Genomic DNA, 27,199 nt, shown 5'->3' on the forward strand with positions numbered 1-27,199 from the left:
ATTTCTAGGTCCATATAACACATACGTGTTTGTTTCACATAAGAAGAAGAAAAAGAAATGGCGAATAGAGGGACAGCCGGTCATTGTATTTCAACCGGCACAGAACTGTATCGAGTGAATCGCATTTGTTTATACAGAGTGGTCCACCGGCCGGTTTAGTCGACACCTTTCGTTAAAGAAGAGATATACATATGACGATATGTGTCATTTAGTGTTGAAAGGGCAGCAGGTCTGCCCAAATAGTACCATCCAAGTGATTATGAATTTTCAATAGAACACTACGTAGTATAGATGTACCACGGCTGTAAGAGGCCTATAAACATTCGATTTAAATTCCGTAGAAATATATGTGTTATGACAATACTTATGACAATAACCCGTGAGGCGTGCTGCAACATAGCATGTATGTATAAAGGGAAGATGTACTGGAACGTATAAGCGTAGGTGGCCATACTGTCTCCCCACGAACCTCGAACGAAAGGGTCTGGAGGCGCGCGCTATAAATTCTACTGCCGCAACATCAACCACTATTGAGAGGCTGTGACACGGTTTGCTGGGGGGTATAATATGCAACACACGAACAGAATTTAGAAACTATGAAATTGCTTTCATGTCGAAAGGCTGGTCTTTGCCGAGAAATAATGCAGAGAGAGAGAGAGAGAGAGAGAGAGAGAGAGAGAGAGAGGCCGAAGCCGCAATAAGACCCCGCATGTCGCATGCTCGGTAAACGTAAAGCTGCCGTCGAGTCTGTTTCATTAAAAGGAAAAAACAGAAAAAAAAACTTATTTACGTTTTTTTTATGCACGCATATAACAGCGTTCGCAATTAGACGTCTGTTAAACGCAGCAGTTTGTGAATAAGAAACAACTACCTCTATAGTAATCTAGTGCACGACGAAAACGCCAGATGACGCAAGGGCACGTCAACCAGATGAACGCAGTACAATTCGTTGGAGATCATAAATGTGCTACTGTGCATCGAACATCGATTTCAAGGGACCCAAATACGGTGAGGCTGGCCAAATAATGAACTGTAATTGCCTAAATCGAGACGACAAACTCGTATATAGGCTGCCTTTTAAAGCGAGGTATTCTTGTTGAATGACCATGGAAATTACTGAGCAGAAGTTATCTGCCCCGTGTGTTTGCCCAGGAACTGGCGTCTCTGCGCAACCACCGTACGGCGCTCCTGCAGAAGAACTTATTCGAAACAGCCCTTATACTTGCATGAGCCTCTGTCCCTCGAGATTTCGATGAGTGTTGTTATTCATTCGAAAAACAAACGAATATTCGACAGTTTCATATTGTTCAGAATTCTAGGATAGAACACGAATCGAACAGCAAGGACTATTCAATGTTAATTCGAAATTTCGATTATGTTAGCACACCCCTGCTAATTTGCTGCTCCTGAAAGTGAAAATTTCCCAAAAGTTTCTCGGGGCTCTCACGCTTAGTTTTTAACGCAATGTAGTCACTCCTTAACTCAGAGCTCTTCTCCCCATTACTACCGAGCAGGCGTTGACAAAACTCCGTGACGTTAGTGGTTGTGATAGTTTTAAAATGGCGTCGCTACACATGCCTTTCCTTTTCACGTTAATTTCTGACTTAACAAGATAATGCCCAAGGTAAGATTGACCTATCTGGCTTTGCAAACATATTGATATAACAATCTGATCGTCATTGCGAATCGAAATATGCGGCCCCGTATATTTGGCACTCTTTCGCGGGTATGGATAAGATACCATAGATAAGATAACGTAGATACGTTGTCCCCAGGGCTGCTCTCCGCGGTCAAAGTCGTCTTTGCGATCGGACACGTGCGAGCATTCGCGATAGGTTGGCAGAAGCCAAGGCGGCAATACACAACGAAAGCGGTGCCATGAATGACAATATGGCGAATCCAAAGCAGCGCAAAAAAAAATATCACGTTGAAAGCAAAAAGAGTTACTCGGCCCACCAATGCCGCTTCGCCTGCAGCCTTCCCTCCTCGTCTTTAAAGCTGTTGCGACTGCACAGCCGTGAATAATGTCAGTAGCCGGACGTGTACAGCGAATGCAACAGTATAGAGTGTCGCATTCATTAGCTCGTCACGGTAATACAATGCGACAGCGACAAAGGCATGGTGTATAAATGTACGTGTTTTCCCGGGCATAAGCTGTTGCATGTACACAGCGCATCGTGGTTTCTGTCTCCCTTTCGTACTCGTCTGCTATGCTACTATGTTATCCAAGTTCGTATAGAAACGCGCCCAACGTGCGATAGCGTTTACCTGTGACGCGTCCCACTTTGTCCAAAACGTGCCGGAATCATTTCCCAGCGTTTGCGTTTCGCCGGCTAGAGCTCGTTCCGGCCAGCCGTCTCGCATTTCCTCTTCGTCGATGCGATGCGCCAACATTTTTACATTCACCACGTGAGACGCAAAGCCGTTCTCGATCTACCCTCTCCGGGCAAATTAATGCGATTCGCCTTGCCACAGCGCATTACCGCCGTTTATGCGTGAATACAATGCACTAGAAATACGATGCGCTGCGCCATTGTCGCATTTATGCAAATACGCCCAGTGCTGCACAGTTGGCAGCACCAACACATATTGCAGTACATAGCAAATACTCATTCAGTAGACTTCCGTTAAGTCGACTTCGGCTAATTCGATTTCTCGGTTAATTCGATCCCGATCGACGTCTACGCGCTTCTAGCGACCAAAATTTTCAGTTTTTTTTTTATCCATAAATTGACCCTCACCGAATAATTTGAGCTTGATTGGTCGGCACAAGCACGGCTGACCCAAACAGTGACCTCAATGGCTGCAGGGTCTGCTTTGGCGGCGCTAGCGGGACAGTGAATCCGTCGAAATCACCTCATGCTGAAAACGCATATTTTCGGCTTGCCTTTAGAAAATTTTAAGCAATGACCGCAGCTTACAATTAATGATTACCGGTTTGCGCGCGTTTCAAACCAATAGCGTTTCTTGGCTCGTCGCTCAGTTTCAAGCCGTTATCGCCGTACACAGCGACACAGTGGCCAGAAGGCACTTCTATCAACGAGAGAGGAGTGCCCGGTGACGTGATGCAAAGCTCGGTTTCCTGTAACACCACCACCAGACGGTGTGTGCATCGTGGGCGGCGAAACCCGCCGATTGCGCTCGCAGCATCATGGAAGTTTTGCCGCCGTGTTGCGTTAACCGGTGGCGTATCCTATAGGGGACCACTTAGTGGACTGTCCATTTCGGTTGCTGCCGATTGGCTGGGGCCGCTCGTCTCCTCCCATCTCGTACAGCTGCATCCAATCAGCAGCGGCCGAAATGAACAGTCCATCAGGTGGACTCTTACAGAAAACCCCTTAGATGGCGTTTAACATCACGGCGTCGGGAGCGCTGGCAGCGGTGCCTCGCTCGGCATGCCCGGCGCGCACATCTGAGCCTGTGTATGCTTGGAAGTTACTTGGTGTGGGTATGCCAGAAAACGGATAGAAGAGAAAGGAACAGAAAGGGTGCTGGGTGCTCTGTGTCTTGCCTCACGATTTTCAATAGTTATTTTTTCAGTTTGCCAGCATACCAAGTGCCATGTACCAATTCGCCCAATAAGTCACCCTTATGCTCAGGAGGCCTGCAAGCATCCGAGCACGGTAGAGCAGTACAGCGGTTAAAACAAGAATGCTACGTAGAACATCCTCTAAACTGAAATGACACGGAGGAAGTAGGCACTTCAGACCCCCAAGCAATTCAGGGAACTCGAGATTTAGAGTGAAAACGCCTAGCCCGCAACACAGCCGAACGCTTAAACATTCGTGTCATAGACTCGTAACCATCACGTGGCTTTTTCCTGAAAAATTGATCGGAAAATTGCTTGTGCAGTGCAATTGAAAATGAAGTTGAGCTCGTGGTGTTGCAATGACCCAAGTCAGAACCAGCGCTGCCGTCATAAAAAAATTTCGACAGAACAAGTTATCGCGGAAGTCGACCACACCCCGCTGCAGAAAATATACAGACCCGCTTTAGAGACATCGATCACAAAACCTCCTTTAAAACATTTTTCTTTTTTTTACATTTTAAGCGAGTGCCGACAAAGTTGTGTCGCGCATTTACTGTATTCCCTAGAATTGCAGTCATAGCAGGGCGAACTGACGAAGTGGTTAGTCTAGGTGCGGACAACCATCCAATTTGCAACTTGCGGAGTTTCTCGATAAATATGGAATATCCAACACGAGTGCAACGTGCGCAGGACATGTCGTAGTCCATAGACAGCAACAAAGTGCTGTCAGAAAGTGACGACGATGGAAATAAAGTATAAATACAATTCCCTCCTTTAAAGGTGCGTATAGCTGGTTTCATCTTTCTCCAATTGCTGGAATCTTTGGCATGCTACATTAAAAAAAAAAGATTAAAAATCAAGCAGGCATTTGGTTTCTACTTCGTTTAGGAGCTGTGCAATTTCTACGTTAGTTTTCTATACTGAAATAAAAACTGGGTGCATGTTATATTGGAGGGCATGTTAGAATCGGGCAAATACTGCTAAATGAAGCAGTGTTGTCTTTGGACACTTTCTTCAGCCTCTTCTCTAATTTGACCCACCAGCTAATGCAGTAAATTTCAGCAGTGCTGGCCAAGGTCGAAATAATGGAAGTCTATTTACTAGCAAAGTTATTATATGTAAGCAGTTGCAGAAAAACAACTCTGGCCAGAGTGTTGTTCAATAGCATTACAGTGAATGTTTCTCTTAATATGGCCAACCTTCAGATTTGCCGAAGCGCTGGCCACGCCTGTTCTAAAGACCTGCTTGTGCACAAGCAATACTTACAAGCAAGATTCTATGAAGTTCTCATACTGTACATCCTTAAGCATAAGGTTGCAAGACCATTCCTTACTCATGATTTTGCCATTTAACAGTGTTCTGAGTACAAATGCAGTCATTGTATGGGGAATCCATCAGGCGGCAATGCAAATTGTGCCAACTATTGAGGCATTTATAGATGGCAGGTTTCATGAAATAGCCGGATATTTATGTCTGAGCATACAGCATACTACAATATGCAAGTTTGAATTCTGGAATGCATGCCCAACCTGAGAAGATTGAGCACTTTCATGGAAACCGTGCCCATAAACTTTCAGAGAGGATCACCATACATGAAAATATTGAAATAAAAACACAGAGGACACAAATGAGCCAAGTCACACGGTTTTCTTTCTTTTCTTTTTGTTTTTTCGAGCTTGCTGCAGGAATTGTGTGTATATTGTTAAGAGCAACAAAAAAAGTAAAGATGCAGTAGTGTTAAAATACAAACAGTGAACATTGTAAATGCAGCAACTACTCAAAATGTCAGTCTTCTGTGTGTCGCACACACAAGTAGCCGTTCTTAAATTAGAGGGTGTAAAGGAGGGGGAGGGTAAAAGGGGGTGGGTTTAGGAGATGGGCATCCTGGAGGGTCAATCAATTGCAGCTGCTGCTCTCACCAGGACTGGTTCTTTTGCACGCGACGATAATACACTGTACACAAATGAGCGTAGCTGCATGCTACAGAGAGAGGAGGATGACACCTCACGGTTCTTGCTACGCTGCTTTCCAGACCACTTTCCCCCCCTCAGCTGCGCACTATTAATGACTACGACCACTGGTGTCAATATGAGGGGAAGTGGTCCGAGGAGGTGCCCTAGAACATCGCACACACATCAAAGTCCTTTGCTGCAGTTTGTGAGGGGGTGCTGCTTGTTGCAGCAGCTGTTTGCTAATGAGAGCGGGGTCATTTCATTTTTTTTCTTTTTTTGAGTACATGCGCAGCTGCTAGCACCATCCTGACTAAAAGTGCCAGGGCTGGTCCCCGAAGTCCTCGCTTCAAACACAATGGACTCTCAACAGTGTCTTGTGGATGGTCTCTCTTGGCTGTATTAGTTGAAGAGCACGGACTCTGGGTCTTCATTGGCAAGGAGCTTGATGTGGCGTAAAACATCCTTCTTGGTAATAATGCCCAAGATTTTTCTGAAAAACACAGAGAGAAGTAGCAGCCTCAGCACACAAAGGTATAATAATGCACATTCCTGGCGTGCTAAGCCAAATCACATCAACAGGGGCAACTGGCTGGACTGACAGACTCCTAGAGGGATGTTAAGAGTAGTCTTGAGTCTTAAAGACTAGAGGGATGTTAAGAGGAGCCTTGAGTCTTAAAGACTCATGTCACTATCCCCATGACAAACACTTAAAAAAAAAGGATGCTGGAGAAATCTACCAGGTACAAACATACTACCCAAACGATACTAACACCACACTGAGAACAGACTACGCAAAGAAGCATGATATGTGACAAATACGTAAATGCACTCCTCTACCGACTGGAGATGTCCCAGCACACTCTCTTCTCCACACTTTTTAACTTGCTCAAACATCTTCACCTTCCTTTTCTCACACATTGAAGAGCTGGACTACTTCACAGCAAGAACCATGCCCTACACTATATAGCTGCTGTTAATGGCCCATACAAAGCACATAAATGGGTTTCAATGGCGTAGCCAGGAATCTTTTATGAGTTGGGGGGGGGGGGGGGGGAGCGATCGATGTTGTCGCACATCGTTTCATGCCTGGTATCTCTGGCAGAAGACATTTTGAAGAAGGGCAAGGGTGAGGGGGGAAAGGTGAGCACACGCCCAGTGTGTGCCCCTTGCCCTCTACCCTCTTATTTACACACGTGATGGGTCTAGGCAAACAGACTCAGCCCCCCATGACCAGACTCAGCTGGACTCTGACAACGACAACTGTAACACATTTCTCTGGCATTTACCACTAAATTGTAACTGAAATTGTTTTCTGCAGCTCAAATTATTACAAAACTGCACTGTGTGGCATAACACAATGTTACTGCAGGTGAAATCTTCCCTCATCCCTAGCAGAAACGGTAAACAGGGCACAAATTATGGCTATGGTACACAACCACAACAGCAAAATGAAAACCAAAGCCATATTGTGCCCACTGAATGATGTCTCACATCTGGTGCTAGTGCTCGGAGTACAGTGGGCAGTGCATAACATTCACATCAAAGGTGCAGCACTGTTCAGGGGGTCGAATCAGACAGGCATTTTTTCGTGATGCATGCAATTTCAGGTGAACGTTGACCCCAGCACAAAGTGAAACGTAGGATGAAAACATTTAGTACTGCACAAGATTAGATGATATGAAGTTTGAAAGAGACTTAGAAAAAGTAGCGGCAAGCTTTCCAGCATAAAGGGCAACCCAATAATAATGGTTCCAAACTGCACTTTGTGAGGCTGTGTAAGGCTGGCAAATGTAATTACAGTAACACACTTTTTTTCATTCCATTTTGGCAACACTGCAGAACAGTGACATTACAGAAATTAGCCTTCCCCACTGTAAGCGACAACCTGACATCAGACACTGAGTGCTTCAGAAATGCCTACAAATAAAATCCAGCACATAGGCTGACATTAACAAGAATAGCTGCATACAACTGTGCACCTTCATTCATTGCAGCCTTCACAATCCTTGAAGAAGGAAGTTGCTACAACAACAAGAGCAACACAAAAGCAATGAGGCCTACCCATTGTGCGTGACTAGAGTCTGCCTCAAGCCCAACTTGCGGAACATGTCGATCACAGTTTCCATGGGGGTCTGGTCTGTCACTGTGATGGGAGCCTACAGGAAGAAAACAAGCATGTGAGATGCCTTCCATTAACATGAGTCGATGCTCAAATTCTGTCTTGAGATTTCAGATGTCAAAATAAAACAAATAACAAGTGTGGCAGGTAGCTTGCGAGCAAATGTACCACGCCAAATGACCAGTGAGATTCTTTGGATATCTATGAGCCAAGTTTACAGTTATTTTGAACAGTTGTATCATATGTAAATGCAGGGACTTTTTGCAGATGCCAAACAGCACAGCAACTGATGCATTCATGCCGCATTAGTCAAAAGGCCTTACCTCTACTCCTATTGTCTTTTACCTTTAGAACGTCAATTTACAGCCTTAATTGGTTATAGTGCTACCATAATGAGAACAGATGTTATAGTACATTTTTTTGCAATTTAAGAGAATCTATAGAAGGCAGACTGGTTAGAGCATACTAGAACCTCTTTTGAGAAGCGTGACTGTGCTATCTGCATATTTCGTTGCCAGCAGCAGCATCACTGCAGTCACTAGCTATTCAAGGTGCATTGCAGTGAAGTGCATCGCGCGCCGGATCACGGCCGGTCTGAAACGTGCATCTGGCGTCTGACCAGACTAGCGATGGGTGGAGTTACAGTTTGCTAGAAGTGTTCAATAACAAGGGTCAACAATGCCGCCGCTACGAACAGCACTTTGCGCAATACACGCGTTAAGGCGGGGTGTGCATCGGTCAGTGCACTGCCCATGTATTCTGCTTCATGGAACTCCGATAACAGGGGGGGGGGGGCCTATTGTTGTAATGCCAATTCAATACCGAGTATACCACACATTAGCCCTACAAAGAGCTTCATCTCCTGTTCTACAAGGGTGTTAAGACATCAATGCATTCTCGCAAGAGAGATAGCTCATACAGTGGATATTTTCAGTTTCAAGCTTGCGCAAACACTGCCACTGAAAGTCAAGTTTGATAAAAGGCGTCTTATTTCAACATTCAGATAGCTTTAAAAAAATTATGCAGGTTGTCAGAGTTAATTAGTTATAAGTTGACAGCACTGCACAGAATGACCAGCTAAAGTAGCACGTCTGGAAGAATGGCACATTACAGTGGAAGCAAAACAGCGAATGTCCAGACGTGATGGCACCACAGAGAGGTATGAGAGAAGTACTTGCCAGATCCAAGATGCGACGCAGTTTAACTGGCGATGGGCCATTCCACGGCGTTGGTACCTGGCTTGTGAAGAGGGCACGCGAGCTACCCACAACTCCTTCTTGGCACTTGCGAGCATTGGCTGCACAACATGAATGCGGGATGATGCTCCATCTCAAGCATACAATGGTAACTGTCAAAGCTAAGAGATCTATTTTCTTGGCAGTATCTCTAGCATAGGAACAAGAGCATGATGACAGCAAGTTGGTTGATCTCTCCCATTTCAAGCACAAAGAGAACACTAACTAATGCAAAGAAACAAAAACCATACGTACACACACTCTGAATCCCTGTGTAGGCATACGAGAGCTGTATCGTGTACTTTTAACATCTGACATGTTCACAATTCTGGTAATCAACCTTTCTTTTCCCAGAACATGAAAAAAAAACTGCATGCTATGTCATTCTAATAGTGCAAGTTATGTGCAAAAGCTGAATTTCCATTACGCTTGAAGTACACTGCCTAGAATCCAGATTTGCGGTCTGAATCCACTGCACCCCACCAATACAATGCCATTCTCTTCTGCAAGCACAAAGCAACATCTTTCTTGTGCACTGGCATAGATGGCTGGCTTGCATATATGCGGTCTATCTGTTTGATATGACTGGTATGTCTAAGAGCGATATCTGTGTTTAAAGACAGGCTTGCCACAGAAGAATTAAAATGCAGAGCCAAATTCGACAACATAGCTCCAGTGGAGAAACTTCATGCTCTCTCATGAATATGTAACATAGTGGGCTCAGTCGCCAGCAAATGTTGACATGCAATTTGTTTGTGATTCTTTTTGTATCATTTGTCTTGAAAATTCCCCGACCGAACTACTTAAAACAAGACGACACAAAGATGTGTAGAAGTGCTATCCTTTGCATCATTGATATTACAGAGTGTCTACCAAGTTGACATTTCCAAATTCCCAGAGTTTTCCAGGTTTTCCCTGAGCACCTTTGCCAAATTCCCTGAATGAGCCTGAACATTGTTTTATATCAAGATAGGCTGACACCATGTTACTTGATGCTGTCACTTTCTAGTAAGCATGTAGAAACAAAAAAATGACTTAATCCAGTTTAAATAGTAAGAAGTAATACCTACTTTATTTAAAAAGAAAACAGAGGGCACAGTGAAAAAAGTGGTAAAACCCATTCCAAATTGAGTCGAACATATTCAAATACGAATGAAAAGGAGATGCATACATAAGTAAATATTTTTGAATATGAGCTATTTCTATCAAATGATAGCAAGCTCATCGGGATGAGGCCTGAACTTTGTCACAACTAAGATTCCCTCTTAGCAGCTGGAAAGTCAACCGCAACTGTCCTGACATACTCTCAGCCTGTACACATCATCTCAGCGTTGGGTTGCACTGCTTTAAAAAGTTTATTTTGGTTGGATGAGGGACGCTTGCATCTCAGCGTCAGCCAACACTTTCTTTTTTGAGCTCAAGCTCCTTCAAAGAGAAGGCGGCACGCTTACTTTCCCGTTAATTCCTCAGTGTGTCGGTACTTTCTGTTCTCATCCTCCCCTCCTTCTGCCACGCGTTCACCCCATGGATCATTTGAAGCATCCTCTTGGTCAGTTGTACAGTCAACGTTCGATTTTTCGGACTCCCTGGGGCCCGCAATAACATCCGAAAAATTGGGCAGTCCGAAAAGAATGAATGCATGTCTTTAACTGCCCTTAAGGGCTAAAATTGACACAGGCACGCCTGAAGAAGCTCCTAAGGCCTGCCAGTACAGTTATTAGGCATATCGGTGTGCGTACTGTGACAGGAGACGGGGGTGCACAAATGTATAATTAAGGAATACATACTATGTCCCGTGACAATTGCCCCTTCCCACGCTTCCCACCTTCCCACGCTTCCTTCCCACCGTGTAATACTGCTGTACTAAGGCAAAGCTAACTTTCGGAGCCTGGTATTACGCAACGCGCTGTGTTCTGCGAGCTTTGAAGCCAATTGCAAGGATTACAAAGACGGAGTTGGTGCCATTGCTGAAAGCAGCGAATTCTTTAAATGAAAAACACAGCACCGCATGGAAAGAAGCTTAGAAGCAGCTAGGCCTAACGTTGCCGCAGTAGTGGCTACAGCTGCCAGCGGATCTGCGTGCGAGAGTGCCAGTTCGAGGCAACGAGATAATCGAAATGGCGGCGGTGGTGACTGATTAATGCCATTTCAGCCCTGCAGTCAGGGCAATATACATTGAGTATATGGAGTATGTGGTGGTGCCGCAAAGCTGTGCGAATTATCGGGCATGTTCGAAAAAATCGGTCATTAACTACTCTGGCAATACCTCGTGCCGATGACACGGCGTCAATGACGATTCGTTGCAACTCCTCTGTTACTGGAGCCAGCATTAACACGACTTTCATTCCCTTCTAATAAAGTTACAGCTAATTTCCCCCATAAAAGCCCACATTCCCTGAGTATTTCCAGACTATTCGAATTCCCTGAGAATTCCCGGTTTTCCCTGTTTTTCCGGTTGGTAGACACCCTGTATTAATTTCATGTGTAGGTGTCTGTAGAGGCCTGCAGGCCTTTATGCTCTGAAACGAGCCCAGTGCTGGCGAAAGCAGCTCTGTTGCATGGAAATACACTTATGCTGGATGTCAGTCTGGTGGCCTATCAATTTTCCCAATACTAGACAGTACACAACTTTTAGAATGTACTGCTCGAGCTTATTACTATTATTTTTGCCGCCTAGAATTTGCGTTCTCATTGTACTGCTTCACATGGTTAAAGTAACATGATCAATACAATAGTCACTTCAAATAAATAATTAAACTGAACTTAATTGAAAACAGAATGTAAAGTAAGCTGTTAGAATACTTTGTAAATTTTTATGAATACAATTTGTTTAGAGTAGACTTCATGTACGACTCTATATGAGGGACAAGAAGGTACAACAGACAAGAAGGGACAAGAGGGACAACATAACTTCAAGATTAAAGGATAAAAAGCCTCAAAGTGGTTGCAGCGCCTTCATCTTTTCAGCCACTCCTCAGTGAACAAAGGTGAAGTGACTCACCCAAAGCCAAGCTGAGGTCTTTACGCAACACGAAACCAACAAGATATTGAGATTCCGTGGACACTATCACAGGGAAGCCATTGTGGTCAGTTGTCTTCAGGAGGCACTCTGTGAAAGTAACATGTAGTGCGCAAGAAATTGAGGACACGGACACATGACACTAGTCATACTGCTGCAACTGATAGCAACCATCTCATGCTAATGCTTACCTAATTCTTCAACTGTCATACTATCCTGTGTCACACAGCAAAGTGGTCCTTCCCCACGCCTGCATCAAAGTCAAACATTATGTTTTCTTTGTTTCACAATGCAACATTTAAATTTCCTGATGTCATTCATTACCTAGATGAGCTAGCAAGAGTGAAGCATCTTAATTATGGAAAGGCCTTCTGAGACAACACAAAATATTTTCTCAAGCGAACGCAAGTGTGCAAGGCTGGTGCATTTAATGGGTATTCATAAACAAGCGATGGCTTAGAGACAATTATCACTAAAATGACATACACTATTGTCCCCTGTTATGTCCCCAAATTCGAAGCATGAACAATTACAGATGCCATTATCATTGTCAGTCTACTGCACAATGGGCCTCCTCTGGAAAACTACAGATATCCTGTCTTGTATTGGTCAAGTCTATCCTGCACCCACTAATTTCCTTATCACATTTCTCGGTCTAATCTGCCATCAAACTTACACTGGAGCTGTTTTAGCATCAAGAGAAGCATTTAATTCCATGCAAGTTTCATGGCTCACGGAGCTGGTATGTCCTAAAAATCCTTCGAGAAAAGGACAACTAGAATCTTAGAACTTGTGTAAATTACTTTACTAATTAGTCCATGCCTTTTAAATTTCTGGCTGAAATAATAAAAATATTTTCTAAAGAACTCGCCAGTTACCACCACTACAGCATACCTTGCTAGGAAGCTGTTGGTATCATCCCCCCTGTTCTAAATACATGTGAAACGCAGAAAGCCTCTGCATGATAAAAGAAAATATCAAATTCCAATGACTGTTGTGAGCAGAGCTCAAAGCTTTACAACAAAAGTTTCTGAACATTAAAAAAAAGAAAACAGATCCCCATTAAGCTTACAAGATTAATTTCTGGAACCAAATGGACATCCCAATGCCGTGAAGTGCATCTGTTACATAATTGAAAGCAGAAAATTGATATTTTCTAGATTACACAGGAGTGGAATATGCCAGTACTTTAGAACAACCATACTGTGAAATCTGTGTGTCAAAGACAAAATTTCATCTAATTTTAGACTGACAACTTAATTTCTTCCACTTTAGGCACACTGCTGGTAGAATTGGAAAAGTTCAGATTTCTTAATATTTATCAATTTCTGGAAAAAAAAAAGAATATTAGGGGGTTTGAGCAATTGTTTCCAGTGATGATTATTCTTTTTTCTTCAATATGCAGACAGCTCCATTGAAAAGTCTATTGGTTGCCTAATGACAGCATTTCTACCTTTTATACACACTTGAATAAGGCGAGTTAAACCTTCCGACTAGCCTATCTTGCAATGCATTTTACATGTCTAAGTGACGTCACAGGAGCACAGTTATTATTTTCAATAATATTTTCACTCAGACATACCTCTCAGACTTTGGAACAGAGTTTTTCCCTGTGCATACTTGAGGTGAGACCTATCTGCTGCATTTTAAACTGCAGCTCAAGGCATTGATGAGTGCAGACTTTGCAAGCAATTGGCAGTTTGCCACACATTTTAGAACTCACCGTGGTTGCATTACGTCAGCCGCAAGAGTGGTGTGGGCGAATTCCTCTTTGTTGTCCAGGAATGGGTAGCCATTCAAGTGAATGTGAGCGTCGTAGCTATGCCCCATACAATTAAGGAGACAAACATCTCTGGAGACACTTTTGCATGCAACAAATATTATTCTGTTTTGAGAAAAAGTACCCAATGGCAATCGAAGTAGATTAAACGTCATTATGAATACGAGAATCCCCTGGTTATAAAAAAAATCCACACGGTGTCCCAGATAACACAGAACGAAGCCTTCTGTGTGATGAAACCAGCTGTATGTTGTTAGCACCCTCCTTGAAAAGCTTCCAGTATTGAAGGTGCTTTTATTAATTAGTGCTGATTGTTAAACTGTTGAATGAATAACTTTGTGGCCACAATTTCAATGCACAGTTTGAAAGAATAGATCGGTTTCAGTTGTTTGTGCAGCCCTTTTTTTTTTCTGTGCTTCAAAGAAAGCACACAAAATCTTTAAAAAGCCACAGTAGACCAATGCTTCTGCACTGAAGCGGCCTCCTTTTAACCACGAATAAGAAGTGATCAAAAAGTTCTGACAATCCAGAACATAAATATTATCATAATGCAAGCCACGGTCAAGAGCTCAACAGCTCAACACAGAACCCTTTAGCTCAGGATAATGAGTGAATCGCTACACCAATGTGAACAGCACACGCATCAGGGGGCCTGTATTCATGAAACAATATTCATGTTATGTTTCACTCAATGTACAGCAGAACTTTGCTCACACGTTGGAGGAAAATTTGCGAAAAGATTTGCTAACCAGGAAAACATACGACATGAAGTCACTAGAAATTTCGACACTTAACTGTAGTTCACATACATAATGCAAACTGTCGCAGCACAAGAAGCCAACATGCACCATGCTGGTGGGTCCCCAGTATAGTGTTTTAGGATGGCGATGGGAAACCAAAACGAAATCGAGATGATGGGTGATGCACAATAACTTGACGACGTTGCCAGAGTGAAACATGACACTCACTTCACACTGCCAGCAAGGAACAGTAACAGTTTGGGTTGTCACCTATGAAAGGCGTGCAGTAAGCCTCCAACGTCACTGTGCCATATGCGCTGTGAAACAGGTGAAGATGCTTATCACAAAACGGTTGGTAACGATAGCTGTGAATGCGACATGCGAGACAAAAACCAGTGAGGAGATTTTCTGTTACCGCAAGAGGAAACCGAGTGTGTGCCAGCATTTTCACATGCTTGGATGGGTAAGCACTGCGGGGAAGCTGTCGTGGTGGTCACCTAATGCCCACGATCATGAGTGCCTCGCACCTTTTCTTGTTCACATGGGATTTCGTTGCCGGAAAACATATCATATGATCACAATTTGGGGATGTAATAAACGTTGGTGCCGAAAGATGATGTTTTCCAGGAACGTATTAACCGGCAAAAAAGAAAAGCGTAGCTGTTTTTGGTCAATTTTATATTCTTGATCACGACAACTAGTGTGGGAAATCGCACACTACGGAATGGTATCAACGAAGTTCTACTGTAGTTCTGACAAGACCACCATGCCCTGCTGTGAGTGGCCAGATGTCTAATGCACACATCTGTAGTAAACTGGGCCTCGAGACTGCTTTACATTGTCATGTCCATCTATCTGTATGATGCTCTCGCATTTTTACAAATGCAGGCCCGCTCCTAAGTATGCATGTGTCTTTTGTTCTCACGATAATGGCGAGGCTTGCTTTCCCGCAGAGCTCTGTCACCTGACGGGTAAGCTCGGCACATAACAAAATGGAAAAAGAATGTCGGACATTATAATCACAGCCCAGTTCCAAATATGAGGAAAGGCGCTCTTTTCAAAGTGGTGCTCTCACTCGCGTGAGCAAGCACACCCACACGTGCATACAACACACATGCACACACATTATTGCCTTATATGCAAGCAAATGCGTTAAAAGCAGGAAGCAAAGCACCAGCTTCACCATACGGGAAGGATACATGCCCTCCTTGCCCAGAGCATCGCCAACCCACTTGCTGGCCATGACAGCTGCCATGAGGGGCTCAATGTAGCGCACCGAGCCGGTCAGCTCAAACATGATGACCACCAGAGACACGGTCATCCTTGTCACCCCGCCCAGGCAGGCTGCTGCCCCTACCATGGCGTAGAGGCCAGGTGTCACACAGTTCTCACCAGTGTTACAAGCACCCTGGAACACCCACAGGGTCGGGTACTGGCTGCAGACATAAAACCACAGAAGGCATCATGCTGATATCTTTTGCTTTTGCACTGGCTTGATGTGTGATTCAGCTTGAAACACAATTTTGATTGTGCACCGAGGTTCTTTTAACACAATGAATCAGATGACTTTACCAAAAGAACAAATCTCCATAATCATGCAAGTTTACTATTATAAAAGACCATTAGCTCTCCTTTGTTATCTTGAGTAATTGCACTAACAAGCAGTGGTAGTCAACACAACCACAATATATTGTAAGACAAAGGTGCAATTAAGAAGCTTTGGATTAAGGGACTCAAATGACTTGGTATATGCAAGCTACCTGCATCTCCTTATCTGAAAAAGTTTATGTGAGGGGCCCCACCAACTCAAGCTAAGCTTCTACCATTTTTCTCTTCCTTTGGTTGTCTGCATGAACTGGTGCTTAGAGATCCCTCCCTTTATGAAAAAAAAAAAAAAAAACTGGATTACACTGCCACAAAGTCAGATGCACATCAAATACTGGTCTGCGCAAAAGTGCAAGAACTGTGAGCAGTAACAACTCACTAAGCAAGCTGCTCCACAGCGATGCCAATCATACGGCCCATGATGGCACCAAAGGCCATGCTCGGAATGAAGATACCAGCAGGGACCTGAAATGCAGCAAGGGTGGGGCAAGGTACCGAGCAGCTACCTCAAGATCACAGCGGCTACAGCATTTTCCAGTGAAAAACAGCTATAGAAGGTTTATTACAAGCTTAGCACCTCTCTATGCTTTAGCTTAAAGATGCAGGGTTCATGTGCGTAAGCTGGCTGCGCTGAACTCAAGCTTAAATGGTATGCAGATGCCTGACGGAAATTTTGAGTTCTACACAAGATACCTTGAAGCTTGAAAACATGGAAAGATGATGATGGAAATCTCAAAACATTCTAGATACTATACCTGTTTTTTGTTTTTTTTTTCAATAAGGAAAAAGGTTTTCTGCTAAGGAAGTTCACAGCATCAGATATTCAAGTCCTAACATAAAATGCATGCAGCAAACAGCAAATGAATTGAGAGCAAACTAGAAAACATCTTGTATGTTAACTGAAATCCTCACAAAATGCTTTTGAGTGTTAGTGAAGTGTCATCTAGAGCCACAAGTGACCAATAAACCAATAATATGAAACTTTCGCACATCTAGGATGCTAGTTTTTAGCTGAATTTGGTTCATAAGGACAAGTTACTGTTGCATCCTTCCAAGCAATCTGGAGAAATGAAAGGCAGTTAGCAAACAAAAGACACACCTTGATGCCGAAGGTAAAGATGGTGATGAGCAGCTTGAATATCAAAGCTAAGCTGAGCTGCCAAAGGGAGTTGTAAACGCCATCCCCAGCCTCAGCTATGTCAATGTGATTGTTTACATTGGTAAAGTTGCGCTTGTAGTCGCAAAGCGGTGACACATCAGTAATGCCGCACTGGCTAAATAAGACCTGTGAGAAGAATAAGAGCAAACAGGGTCGTGTAAGCACACTTCCATGGTACCCATGTAACTAAACAAGCCATCCGGCAGCAGCATTCTATCAGCAACAGACGCAAATGCACTGGAATGTTCGCACTTAAATACAAAGCTACAGTTACATCAACAGTTTTGTAAATGTTAAATGTAAATGTTAAGTGTTAAAGTAAATGTTATCTCACAAACCAAGCAAGTACATGCACTCTCACATACACGAAACACAAAGAGAGCTACACATGTATACGTAGTGATATCTATTTTTATTCTAACTTTCAGAAAGATTCCACAGACTCGTACGACCTTGATAAATCACAACCCAATATCCAGCCAAGCTGTTTACACTACTCTTCCTGGCCAAACCGTTATTCTGAGGCACACAACAGCAGCACCAAGAATACTATCCCTCAAGGTTTTTCTTTAGTGCTGGTGCAATCTCGAGAATTCGGAATGGCAGCAATGCTGACACGGTCACTTGGATATCTTTTTGAACACTGAAGGTAGTGTCTCAACAGCAAGATCGCTACAGCATTGTCGTACCTGAAGTGACAAATTGTCACTTCTTACAGCATGTCACAATGCATCTTGTAGGGTACAAAATGATTTCAAAGTGTTAGTAATGTGTCCTCTGGAGTGACCATGACAGACCCTGATGGCACAAATCGATAGGGAGCACCTCTTGCCATTAATGATGCTTAACAGTCATTTTTCACCAACTGATGAATGCAATTTGTCCCTTGTGTCACCTCTATTATCCCCCATATTAACTCCAATCTTCAGCACACTGCAACATTCAGTTCTTTATTTGGATCTACACATAATTGCATTTAAGTGTTTGCAATTACATCTTTCATTTATGTTTCTGAGTGCCTCTAGCTGCATTAACAGCTTGGTTGCAAAATATTTTCACAGGCACTTTCTACCACAGGTAATATGTGTAATGGATGCTTGCACTCAAATACAAAACTACAGTTACATCAACAGTTTTGTTGCCTTACCTTTATAAGGTCGCTAGTATTCATACGTGTATACTCGTTGGGAAAACTGAGAACAGCCGTAATGACCGTAATCGCAATAACCTGTGAGAAAAAACATGAGTCAATTTAGGGCCGTGAAGAATAACAAGAATAACTAGAGATAACAACAAGTGTTCAGGAAATGCCACTCACCTCAGCTATGGGATACTGGCCCAAACGAGATTCCTTTCTATATCGACACCAACGAATGTTGCACTTGATGAAGATGGTGGCCACCACACCCTGCAACATAAGGTATGTCCATTAAGACTCGTCACCAACGTGCAGGGAAGCACAAATCCAGCTAAAGCACACTGGGGCAATGACTTGCAGCTAAGGTCAGTTTGCTGCTTTAAAGCTAGCAATGCAAGAGGCCACTATTCACAATTTTCATAACCTATAGTGTCAAGCAGCAAAGCTGATAGCTTGCAAAAATCCAGAGACTAGCTGCCATAATCTTCATTCTTTTATACAGTTTCACTTTGTGTCTCAAGAATGTTCAAAGTAGAGAACACATAAGGAGTGTTCAAATACAATGGCAGAACCTAATGACAAAAATTCACAGGGTGGGTCTCCTGCCATTGATGATGCTTAACGGTCATTTCCCATCAACAGTGGTATTTCTCCAGTAATGCATACATGTACTGTTGTAAAGCTATATGTATCAAGCGTGCTGCGTAAAATGCCAAAGACTTCAGATATATCACAGCAAGTTCAGAGCCCGTAACCGCTACAGGTGTAAAATCCGTCAGTAAACATTCAGCAAATATGATATTACAGTAGAACCTCGTTCATACATTTTGGAAAAAACCGCGAGAAAAACGTATTAGCTGGCAAAATGTACGATCCGAAGCAACTAAAAAAATTTGACATACTCAACTATTGTTCACATCTACATAATGCGAAGCGTTGCACGGATTGTTGCGGCATGAGAAGCCAACAGACATGGAGCTGGTGGTGCTCCGGCGGCCTGAGACGAGTGTTGTTGTTTTCCTGTGGCATAGTATTTTAAGAGGGCAACAGGAAACCGAAATGAAATTGAGCTAGAGGGCGACGCCGGATGCCACCGAAGCTAAACGTGATGCCCACATCGCGCCGCCTGAGGCAGGGAAAGGCAGTCGGTTTGGATTATTGCCAAAGTGTGCAGTATGCTTACCAATGGCACTACGCACCACGCACTGTAAAACAGATAGGTGAAGATGCTTATCACAGTAGGTTTGGTGGCGATAGCTGTGAATACGGCGCGTGAACCCCCAGGCGGAGATTTGCTGGTGCGTAATGCGGCAGAGGCGAGTGCCCCCTGGAAATGTTTCAAGGAAGTGGGCACGCCGCTCCGTGGACTCCAAGATATTTATGCGCTGGCCTGTGCAAATTGCGGATGCCGTCTCTGGTCTATGAATTGCAGAAGCGCTGGAGAAGGGGTCTGTCCGAGTTTTCGAGTAACAGAATTATGTTTTCTCGTATATTCAAATTACAATTCGACGCTATCATGTCTGTAGGTTGTGTGTAAGTCGTACTTGACAAATTTTCTGATGCATCTTACTTTCACGAATTCCATTAGGTCAGTAATGCCTGTGCGCCACATGGAGGGCCTGCGTGGTTTGGGATGATTTTTCTCTAACGGACAACGTCGCTGACATCAACACTGGATTTTCTGCAACACAAGGCTCTTAGTGCTATCACATTAAAATGTAAGAAAAGGCTTGACTTGGCAAGCCAACCTCCTCTGATACTACCCCTCCTCCTCTCCGGCGCCTATCGACATGCTGACTCTTCATAAGTAGGCCCGTCATGGTTGCTGGGCCTTTTAAGACAGTGTTTGGTTCGTGCTAACTCTTAGTGACACCCTCGACACGACAGACTTTCACCATGCGCCTCCTCCCCACTCTACTCAGTCCCATACTCTAAGCGCACTCGGTGGCTGTAAATTAGCGCTCGAGTATCTATTACCTATGAGCCTTTCTTTTCTATTTTTTTTTATATCTATGATTCAAAACCCAAGAATTTAATTTATTTATTTACCATTTTGGAAGAAATGCCAGGTGCTTGGCAGTCATTCACAAACACAACAGCAAAAGAAAATTTACGCAAAATACAACAACATTGCAGAAGTGGCGACTGACCCCAAGGATCCCAAGCAGAACAAAGGGAAGCAGCTCGAAGAACAGCCACGGGAGGTCGTACTCTACGTAGAACATCACCAGGTGGTCGTTGCCAAAAGGGTTGATGGAGCGCAGCACAGAGGCTGCTACCAGGGCACAGAAGAAGGAACGCCACAGCGTCTTCAGCGGGAAGTAGTAGCTCACCTGCATGGCATTGGGAAGCATGGCTTTACAGTGTCGTATCTCTTGTCATGCTGTAGGAACACAAGGGTGAATGCCCAGCAACATTTAGCAGAGAGACGTTGAAGACAGTTGTAGAACACAAAAAGAAGTTCTAAATTTTATACTAAATATGCTTGGGCTGCAATACTACTCTGCCATACCACAATCACTAAGGGAAAGCAGACACTGCAGTTCAACTACCATGGGATCGGTGAGCAGTAAATGAATTCAGCCTGCATTCTTTGAGAAGGTGCAGTGTGGCTTTCTGTTATTGCTCTATGTGGCTTAGTTCTGTCAAGAATTAACTTTGCAATGTTTTTAGCAGTTGAATAAACCTAGACACTTTCGAGTATGACTGTCACTAAATCTAGGTGACATTTAGTGACAGTCATACTCGAAAGTGGCCAGTAACACTCGGATTAGGTAATTATTTTTGATTTGCTAAACATTTTTTTGTTTCTAGTCTGTTGAAAACAGTCACATGGTAGAAACTACAGATGGCATGAGGGTAACCCTTGCCATACAAAGAACATTCAATGACAAACTACCCACAAGAAGGAAGTTTGAAGCCAGAAGAACGAAAGTTTGTACAAATGCCGGTGCTATCCACCATTCCCATGCTGGCTCAGCCATTGTACTGGTGTTACACGCACACACTAATGTCTCACTTCCCTCTAGTACTCTTGGAATGAAATCCTATGGTTGCAAAAAGAAAAGTCCCGGTCAATGGAGCCAAGAGCTTGCCCCACTTTCACAAGGTTCAGCCTGCGCGCTACCAACAAAATATGAACATAACCACAATACAACCGTTTCTCCACAGCATAGGTCGGCATACTCACTCATGTGAGCACCCTGACTCGTAGTCATTTCACAGACATGAGATTGCATATGCAAGTACGAATGAGAGTGGACATGACTATGAGCAGTACTGGGTGCATGTTAATTACAGTACAAACCAAAGTTAGTGGCAGTAGTTTTGAGTAGGCACGAAAATTGATGTGACTGTCGTCGAGTGGACGTGAGAGACGTGTCGACATACGTATGTGAGCATATGTATGAGAATGGAAGTAACTAAGAACCCGTGTGAGTACTGGTGAGTATGACTGGGCGCAAGTAGGAATGCGAGCGAGTGGCAACGAGTGTAAATGAGTGCCGATCATGCGAAAACACTGGCAATTGAATATGGGCGAGTATCTGCTTATCCTCCTGAACTATGCTCCAAAGTGAAATAAAACACTCTACACATGCTTAGTACTAACCTCCTCCAAGCTGAACAGTACGCCACCGATGGGAGCCCCGAAAGCAACAGACACTCCTGCAGCTGCAGCAGCCGAAAGGATCTGGATGCAGAGAGACAACGTTACCAGGTAAGCCACGACACAGATTCTCTTGTCTTTATTAGTTAGGCACAGAAACATCAACAAGAATTCAATAGATAAGCATGTTCAGCTCTGGCTTGAGGGTGACAGAACATCCAATTTTGGAATAGTACAGCATATCCTAGCTAGACACAGAAAAGAGAATGTATACACTTGACTTCGAAAATGTCAAGGTTATGCATTCACTTCACCTACATGTTTATGAACTGCTTCCAAGTGCTTTAAAGGTCCAGCGTTAAATGCTGTCATGTCTACTAAGAGAGCATCAGCATCTATGCTCTTTTTGCTTGCTACCTCTCTTCAGAACAAAACAGCAGCTTAAAAACACAAAATAGCTGCATACTGGTCCCAAACCACACAGGCTGCACTAATAATGAATTATTAACAAGAACTGCAAATATTTCAGTAAAGGTCTAATGAAAGGCAGTTATTTTCTTAAGACATACCTTTCTGACAGTAGTTACACTTTGCTAACTTTTTATACCCAACCTCTGTTGCAAGTTTTGGAGCTGGGCGCATCTAGCATCTGGTTATGCAATGCTGCACTTAGCAGTTTCAGGTACTTTAGCGTTGCACTCTGCCATGACAGCACACACATATGAATTACATTATTTGTCCCTTTACAATAAGCAGAGGCTCTCTGAAGTGCTCCCTCTTGGATTCATGTGGTCGCAAATAACAGAACATCAAGCACCTCAGTTACCCCTTATTCATCTTGCTCACTCTTGCTCATTTCTCCAACATTTACCTGGATTCATCATTTGTTGGCTCCATATGGCTGTTCCCAGTGGGTAACACAATAAAGCAGCCACATAGTAGCACTAACCAAAGGCATCTTTCCCATTAGCAACATTCCATGGCACGCTATTTTAAGGCATTAGCATTCTTAGGATACTTCACGCACTTTCGGGGACTAGGTATGTATGTTTGTGTGTACTAACCAATTTCTCCAATGCCAAGTGAATTCGAACCACCGTCAAGGTCAACAACCCGGCACTTTAGCAGGCTGCACCACAAATGCACTGGGTTTGTGCCCATTTTCATTGAACATCTTTCACGCCAACGCTTCAGTAAGCTGCGCCATGAATGCACTGGGTTCGTGCCACTCTTCAATGAACCTCTCGCCAACTTGGGTCACTGTGTATGTGCCACTCGGAGTGCGGCAAGCGAGGGAAGAAGTCTCAACATTTGCAGGCACCAGTACACCCCGCTTCTCATCTCGGAGGCCATGCACAGATTTGTCGGCAGCGCCACCAGATGGCGCAGCAAGCCCAGCAGCCACGTGATTTGCTTTTGAACATTCGCATACACCAGCATGTCATGCATTTCGGAAGCCATACACAGGCATCGTGGGGGCAACACTAGATGGCACTGAGTGTTCTTAGGGAAGCACAAATGAGGAGTCGCACAACAATACATGCCTCATACATATCTCGTTTCGATGACAGCAATGCATTGTTTTGCTACATTGGTTCCACGCTAAATGCATTGCCATCAACATCATCAGGAGATGGGTTCTGCCAAGTTTTTTTCTCTCTCAAGATTTGAAAGGGATCGGACAGAAAGTGATGCAAGTACTCACCTCCCTCTTCTTGGCCTCGTTCTTGCCGTACTTGGGGAACAGGTAGGAGAAGATGTTGCCGATGCAGCAGGCAACATGCACGAGGGGCCCTTCCTTGCCCAGACTGAGCCCCGCCCCCACAGCCAGCACCAGGCACACCGACTTGATGGTCAGAGTCCACTTGCCCAGGTAGCCGCGAATGATGAAACCACTCAGAATGGTTTTGATCTGTACATGTGGTGCAAGCAACAACATAGTAGCGTGACCCACCAGACATTTACGGGTAACAGAATTTACAACAACTGGCTCTTCAATACTTGGCCGCAAGCAAGTCCGCCTAACTTTTTCCCTCTCTTGCCTGTAAACTGCAGCTTTGCAATTGTAAATGAAGTTGCTATCCATCCAATACACTCAGGGCACATGCTCGATTTAATAAACACAATGAAATGTTGTGGAAGTTAGAGCAACATTCGCACTACTTGCATTCCGGAACAGAAGATAGAGCTGTATACGTTAGAAGCCAGAAAAATGAAAACAAAACCTGAAGGGATGTGATGCTGACTCCACATTATAGTAGTAGTAGATGGAGAGGTTGTCACATAAAGGACACAGCAGATTTATGCGTTCCCACAAGAAAACATGCTGAGTGGTAAATTTTTATGATCACACTGTTTGCATAGCTTGGAGAGTTGCCTGCTTGCTGAGTATGAAATGAAGTACATGTATGCCAACTGGCATAGCAGAGGACAAACCTTGCCACACAAACATTGCAGAGACCAAGGACTTTAATCTCAATATTTTAAATGCAATCCAGAGGTCAGAATGTATAGCAACTCATCCCTTCGTTATAGTTCTTTGCCACCCTGTGTCAAGCTTTGCACAGACAGATTCAGTGCAGTAGATATATAACCATAAGATAGCAGGAGTTCAAAACAAAACGCAATCCTGATAAATTATTACATTTCATATTTGTATGCTTCACATCCAATGTCAAACACATGCAAGTTTCTGGAGTGTATTGCTGTATATGGCCGGTTAATTACTCCCACAGCAGAAAGGTAGGTTCCTTAAAGCTTCCAAAGTGCACAATGAAGACATGGTATGCTAAATGCTTGCTGTCAGATTGAGTATTTATGCAGCATAACTAATGGGACCAGGAAAATAATGTGGACTGTAGTCTGAAACAAATATGATGAAATTCCTTTTTGTTTGTTTATATATATATATATTTTTTCCCCCACTTTAGAATGCACAACAAATGCAGTCCTGAATTTTCTCACTTGTGTACCTCTCATACTAGGGCTAAACTTTTTGTCCATGTGCACCTGCCAAGTTTGTCTATTAAATTCTGATTAGACAAATTTGCAATTCTGAAAAAAAGCCAATACATCAATGTAAAAAATGTACGCTTTGCCTTATCAGTATCACCTTTCTGCTACAAACATAAAACAAGAAATCACTACACCAGATTCACAAAGCACTCATACATCATCTTACAGCACTAGTTTTGAGACTATCTGTACAGACTTAAAGCTAGTGCACTGCATAAGAAAGTTCCTAGTTTTGTAACGATGAACCATACTAATTTTTCAGGAACTATGTAAAAATCAAACAACTAATGCAACACAAATATCACTGGTTAATGATGATTTATTAGCATAATGATAATTTGGCTCAGTGCACTATAGAGTTTTTCTTGTTCATACACCGGCATATTTACAAGATGTGCAATCCATGCATGAACTCTTATGTTTGTGGATTCTTATGAATTCATATTCAGCCTCATAGCTTTGTATTTTGTATTTTTAAGCCCAACTCATGGTCCTCTCTTTTACAATTATTTCCTGTATTCCCCCCAATGCAATAACTCCTGCATGGCACTGTAGGTATGTTTATTGTAATAACTTGAAATGTTGTCTTAAGTAAGAAGGAAAGGCCCACCTCTGGAATTCCAGAACCACAGGCATAAGGAGCGAATGTCCGCACCAACATGACAGCCAGGCCAGCAAAAAGTACACTCCATAGGACGTACAACAGGTAAGAGAGGAGGTAAAACCCTGCCCCTTCCTTGTCAATATCACTGTCAAACATTTCTGGCCACCTGAAAAAAGCAAACGTGAACATGCATATATAACAGCCCAATAATGCAAACAGGTTGTCATAGCCGGTTAATGCAGACCATGCTGACTTGAATTAGACAATTGCCATATTAAACCGTCAGGGTCACCAACATTGACGTTGAACAATATCGCTGAGAAGTGTGAAGTTGACACTGTGGAGAAGGTGTCACTCACAAAATAAGGGCCTCCTTGTTTTCCACTAGTGGCACTTTATGTCTGCGGTTTTGTTCATTGTATTTCTTAAGCTTGCTGCTGGCAAAGGTACTTATAACTCTTTAGCCTGCAGTGAGGTTGTTAAAATTCAATACACTATCTCTCAGGGAAGTATGGAGATGAAATTTAAAAGGGCAGGCTTTGCTCATCTGGCCCACGTGAATTTAACATGATTAGTCAGCTATAAATTCTGTTACAATTAAAGCATCAGTTTATTAATCGTAAGCCAATCAAGCAGCACTACACAATAAACACACAGAAAACCTTTAGCTTTAGCAGCCATGCACTTAAACCACCTTGTACACTGAGCACCTACTGCAATGTTTTGAAGGCATAGGAGGGAGTTCTCTCTATGAATGATTGAACGGTGCATTAGCACATGCTAACACATGTGAGAACCGGCTTGAACAAGTCGTGTGTCAGTTTACCTATTAAGAAAACGATGTTGAAGCAATTCTACTTTGAGACATAGTTCCTACATAGGGAGAAATAAAGATTTTTCCTCACATGCTCAATTGCCCTATTTACCTAATGCCAAGAATCATTCAGCACTCTGCTTCACAAGCACACTGTCTCTTTACACACACATATACAAGAAATAGCTGCAGTCAACCACAACAGCATCAAAGTTACAAGAAGTTCTACGAAAGACGCAAGCCAGGATAAATGATACGGAAGTTATAGAAGGAGGGCATACAATGTACAACACTGTCTGGTCCATCCCTCCTTCTTGTAAATTTTGTGCTCGAATCCGGTAGCTATGTTTCAACACGTATCCCAACTCACATCCTTAAATAATTTTTGCTTAAATGTTACAAAACAGGCCCATTTTCTAAAATTTCACCGTCTAGCTCAGCTGCAGTGCCCGAGAACTCCACACCTTGTTCCCAGCTCAGCCAATGAAAGAACAAAAATCAAATTAACCGAGAACTCCACACCTTGTTCCCAGCTCAGCCAATGAAAGAACAAAAATCAAATTAACTTGCGGGGTTTAACGTTTTGATGCAACACACAGGCTGTGAGAGAAGAGAAACAAGCTCTGGTGGTATGCTGGAGATGTTAGCCTGGATGTTCACCTGACATGCTACTCCAAGTGCTGCATTATGATTATGATATATACACTGTAACTGTGAGATGCAATGTGGTGATCATCCCAGGTTAACTTTCACCCTATGGGCTCTTTAACATGCACCTAAATGTAAGTACACGAGTGTTTTCACATTCTGGCCCTGTCTGAATGCAGCTGGCACCGCCAGGAACTGAAGCTGCAATTTAATGCTCAGCAGCATAATAGCATAG

At 43.3% G+C, this 27,199-nt stretch overlaps 1 protein-coding gene across 4 annotated transcripts in view; it reads right to left on the minus strand.

Moving 5' to 3' along the window:
• Positions 1-5,745: 5,745 nt before the first annotated feature.
• Positions 5,746-27,199, minus strand: part of ClC-c (chloride channel protein 3) — a 75,106-nt gene continuing 53,652 nt past the window's right edge. For all 4 annotated transcript variants that reach the window (XM_075689647.1, XM_075689649.1, XM_075689650.1 and 1 more), the window contains 15 exons: positions 25,509-25,668; positions 23,589-23,795; positions 21,887-21,967; positions 20,427-20,609; positions 18,457-18,546; positions 18,286-18,366; positions 17,079-17,264; positions 16,359-16,444; positions 15,574-15,810; positions 13,578-13,673; positions 12,046-12,104; positions 11,837-11,944; positions 8,779-8,897; positions 7,543-7,637; positions 5,746-5,971 (listed from right to left, as the gene is read on the minus strand). In XM_075689647.1, coding sequence (XP_075545762.1) covers positions 5,881-5,971; positions 7,543-7,637; positions 8,779-8,897; positions 11,837-11,944; positions 12,046-12,104; positions 13,578-13,673; positions 15,574-15,810; positions 16,359-16,444; positions 17,079-17,264; positions 18,286-18,366; positions 18,457-18,546; positions 20,427-20,609; positions 21,887-21,967; positions 23,589-23,795; positions 25,509-25,668 — 1,879 coding nt within the window. In that variant the 3' untranslated portion in view covers positions 5,746-5,880. The remainder of the gene's footprint in view (positions 5,972-7,542; positions 7,638-8,778; positions 8,898-11,836; positions 11,945-12,045; positions 12,105-13,577; positions 13,674-15,573; positions 15,811-16,358; positions 16,445-17,078; positions 17,265-18,285; positions 18,367-18,456; positions 18,547-20,426; positions 20,610-21,886; positions 21,968-23,588; positions 23,796-25,508; positions 25,669-27,199) is intronic.

The sequence above is a fragment of the Dermacentor variabilis genome, chromosome 4 (genome assembly GCF_050947875.1).
Source record: "Dermacentor variabilis isolate Ectoservices chromosome 4, ASM5094787v1, whole genome shotgun sequence".
NCBI classification, from domain to species: Eukaryota; Metazoa; Arthropoda; class Arachnida; order Ixodida; family Ixodidae; genus Dermacentor; species Dermacentor variabilis.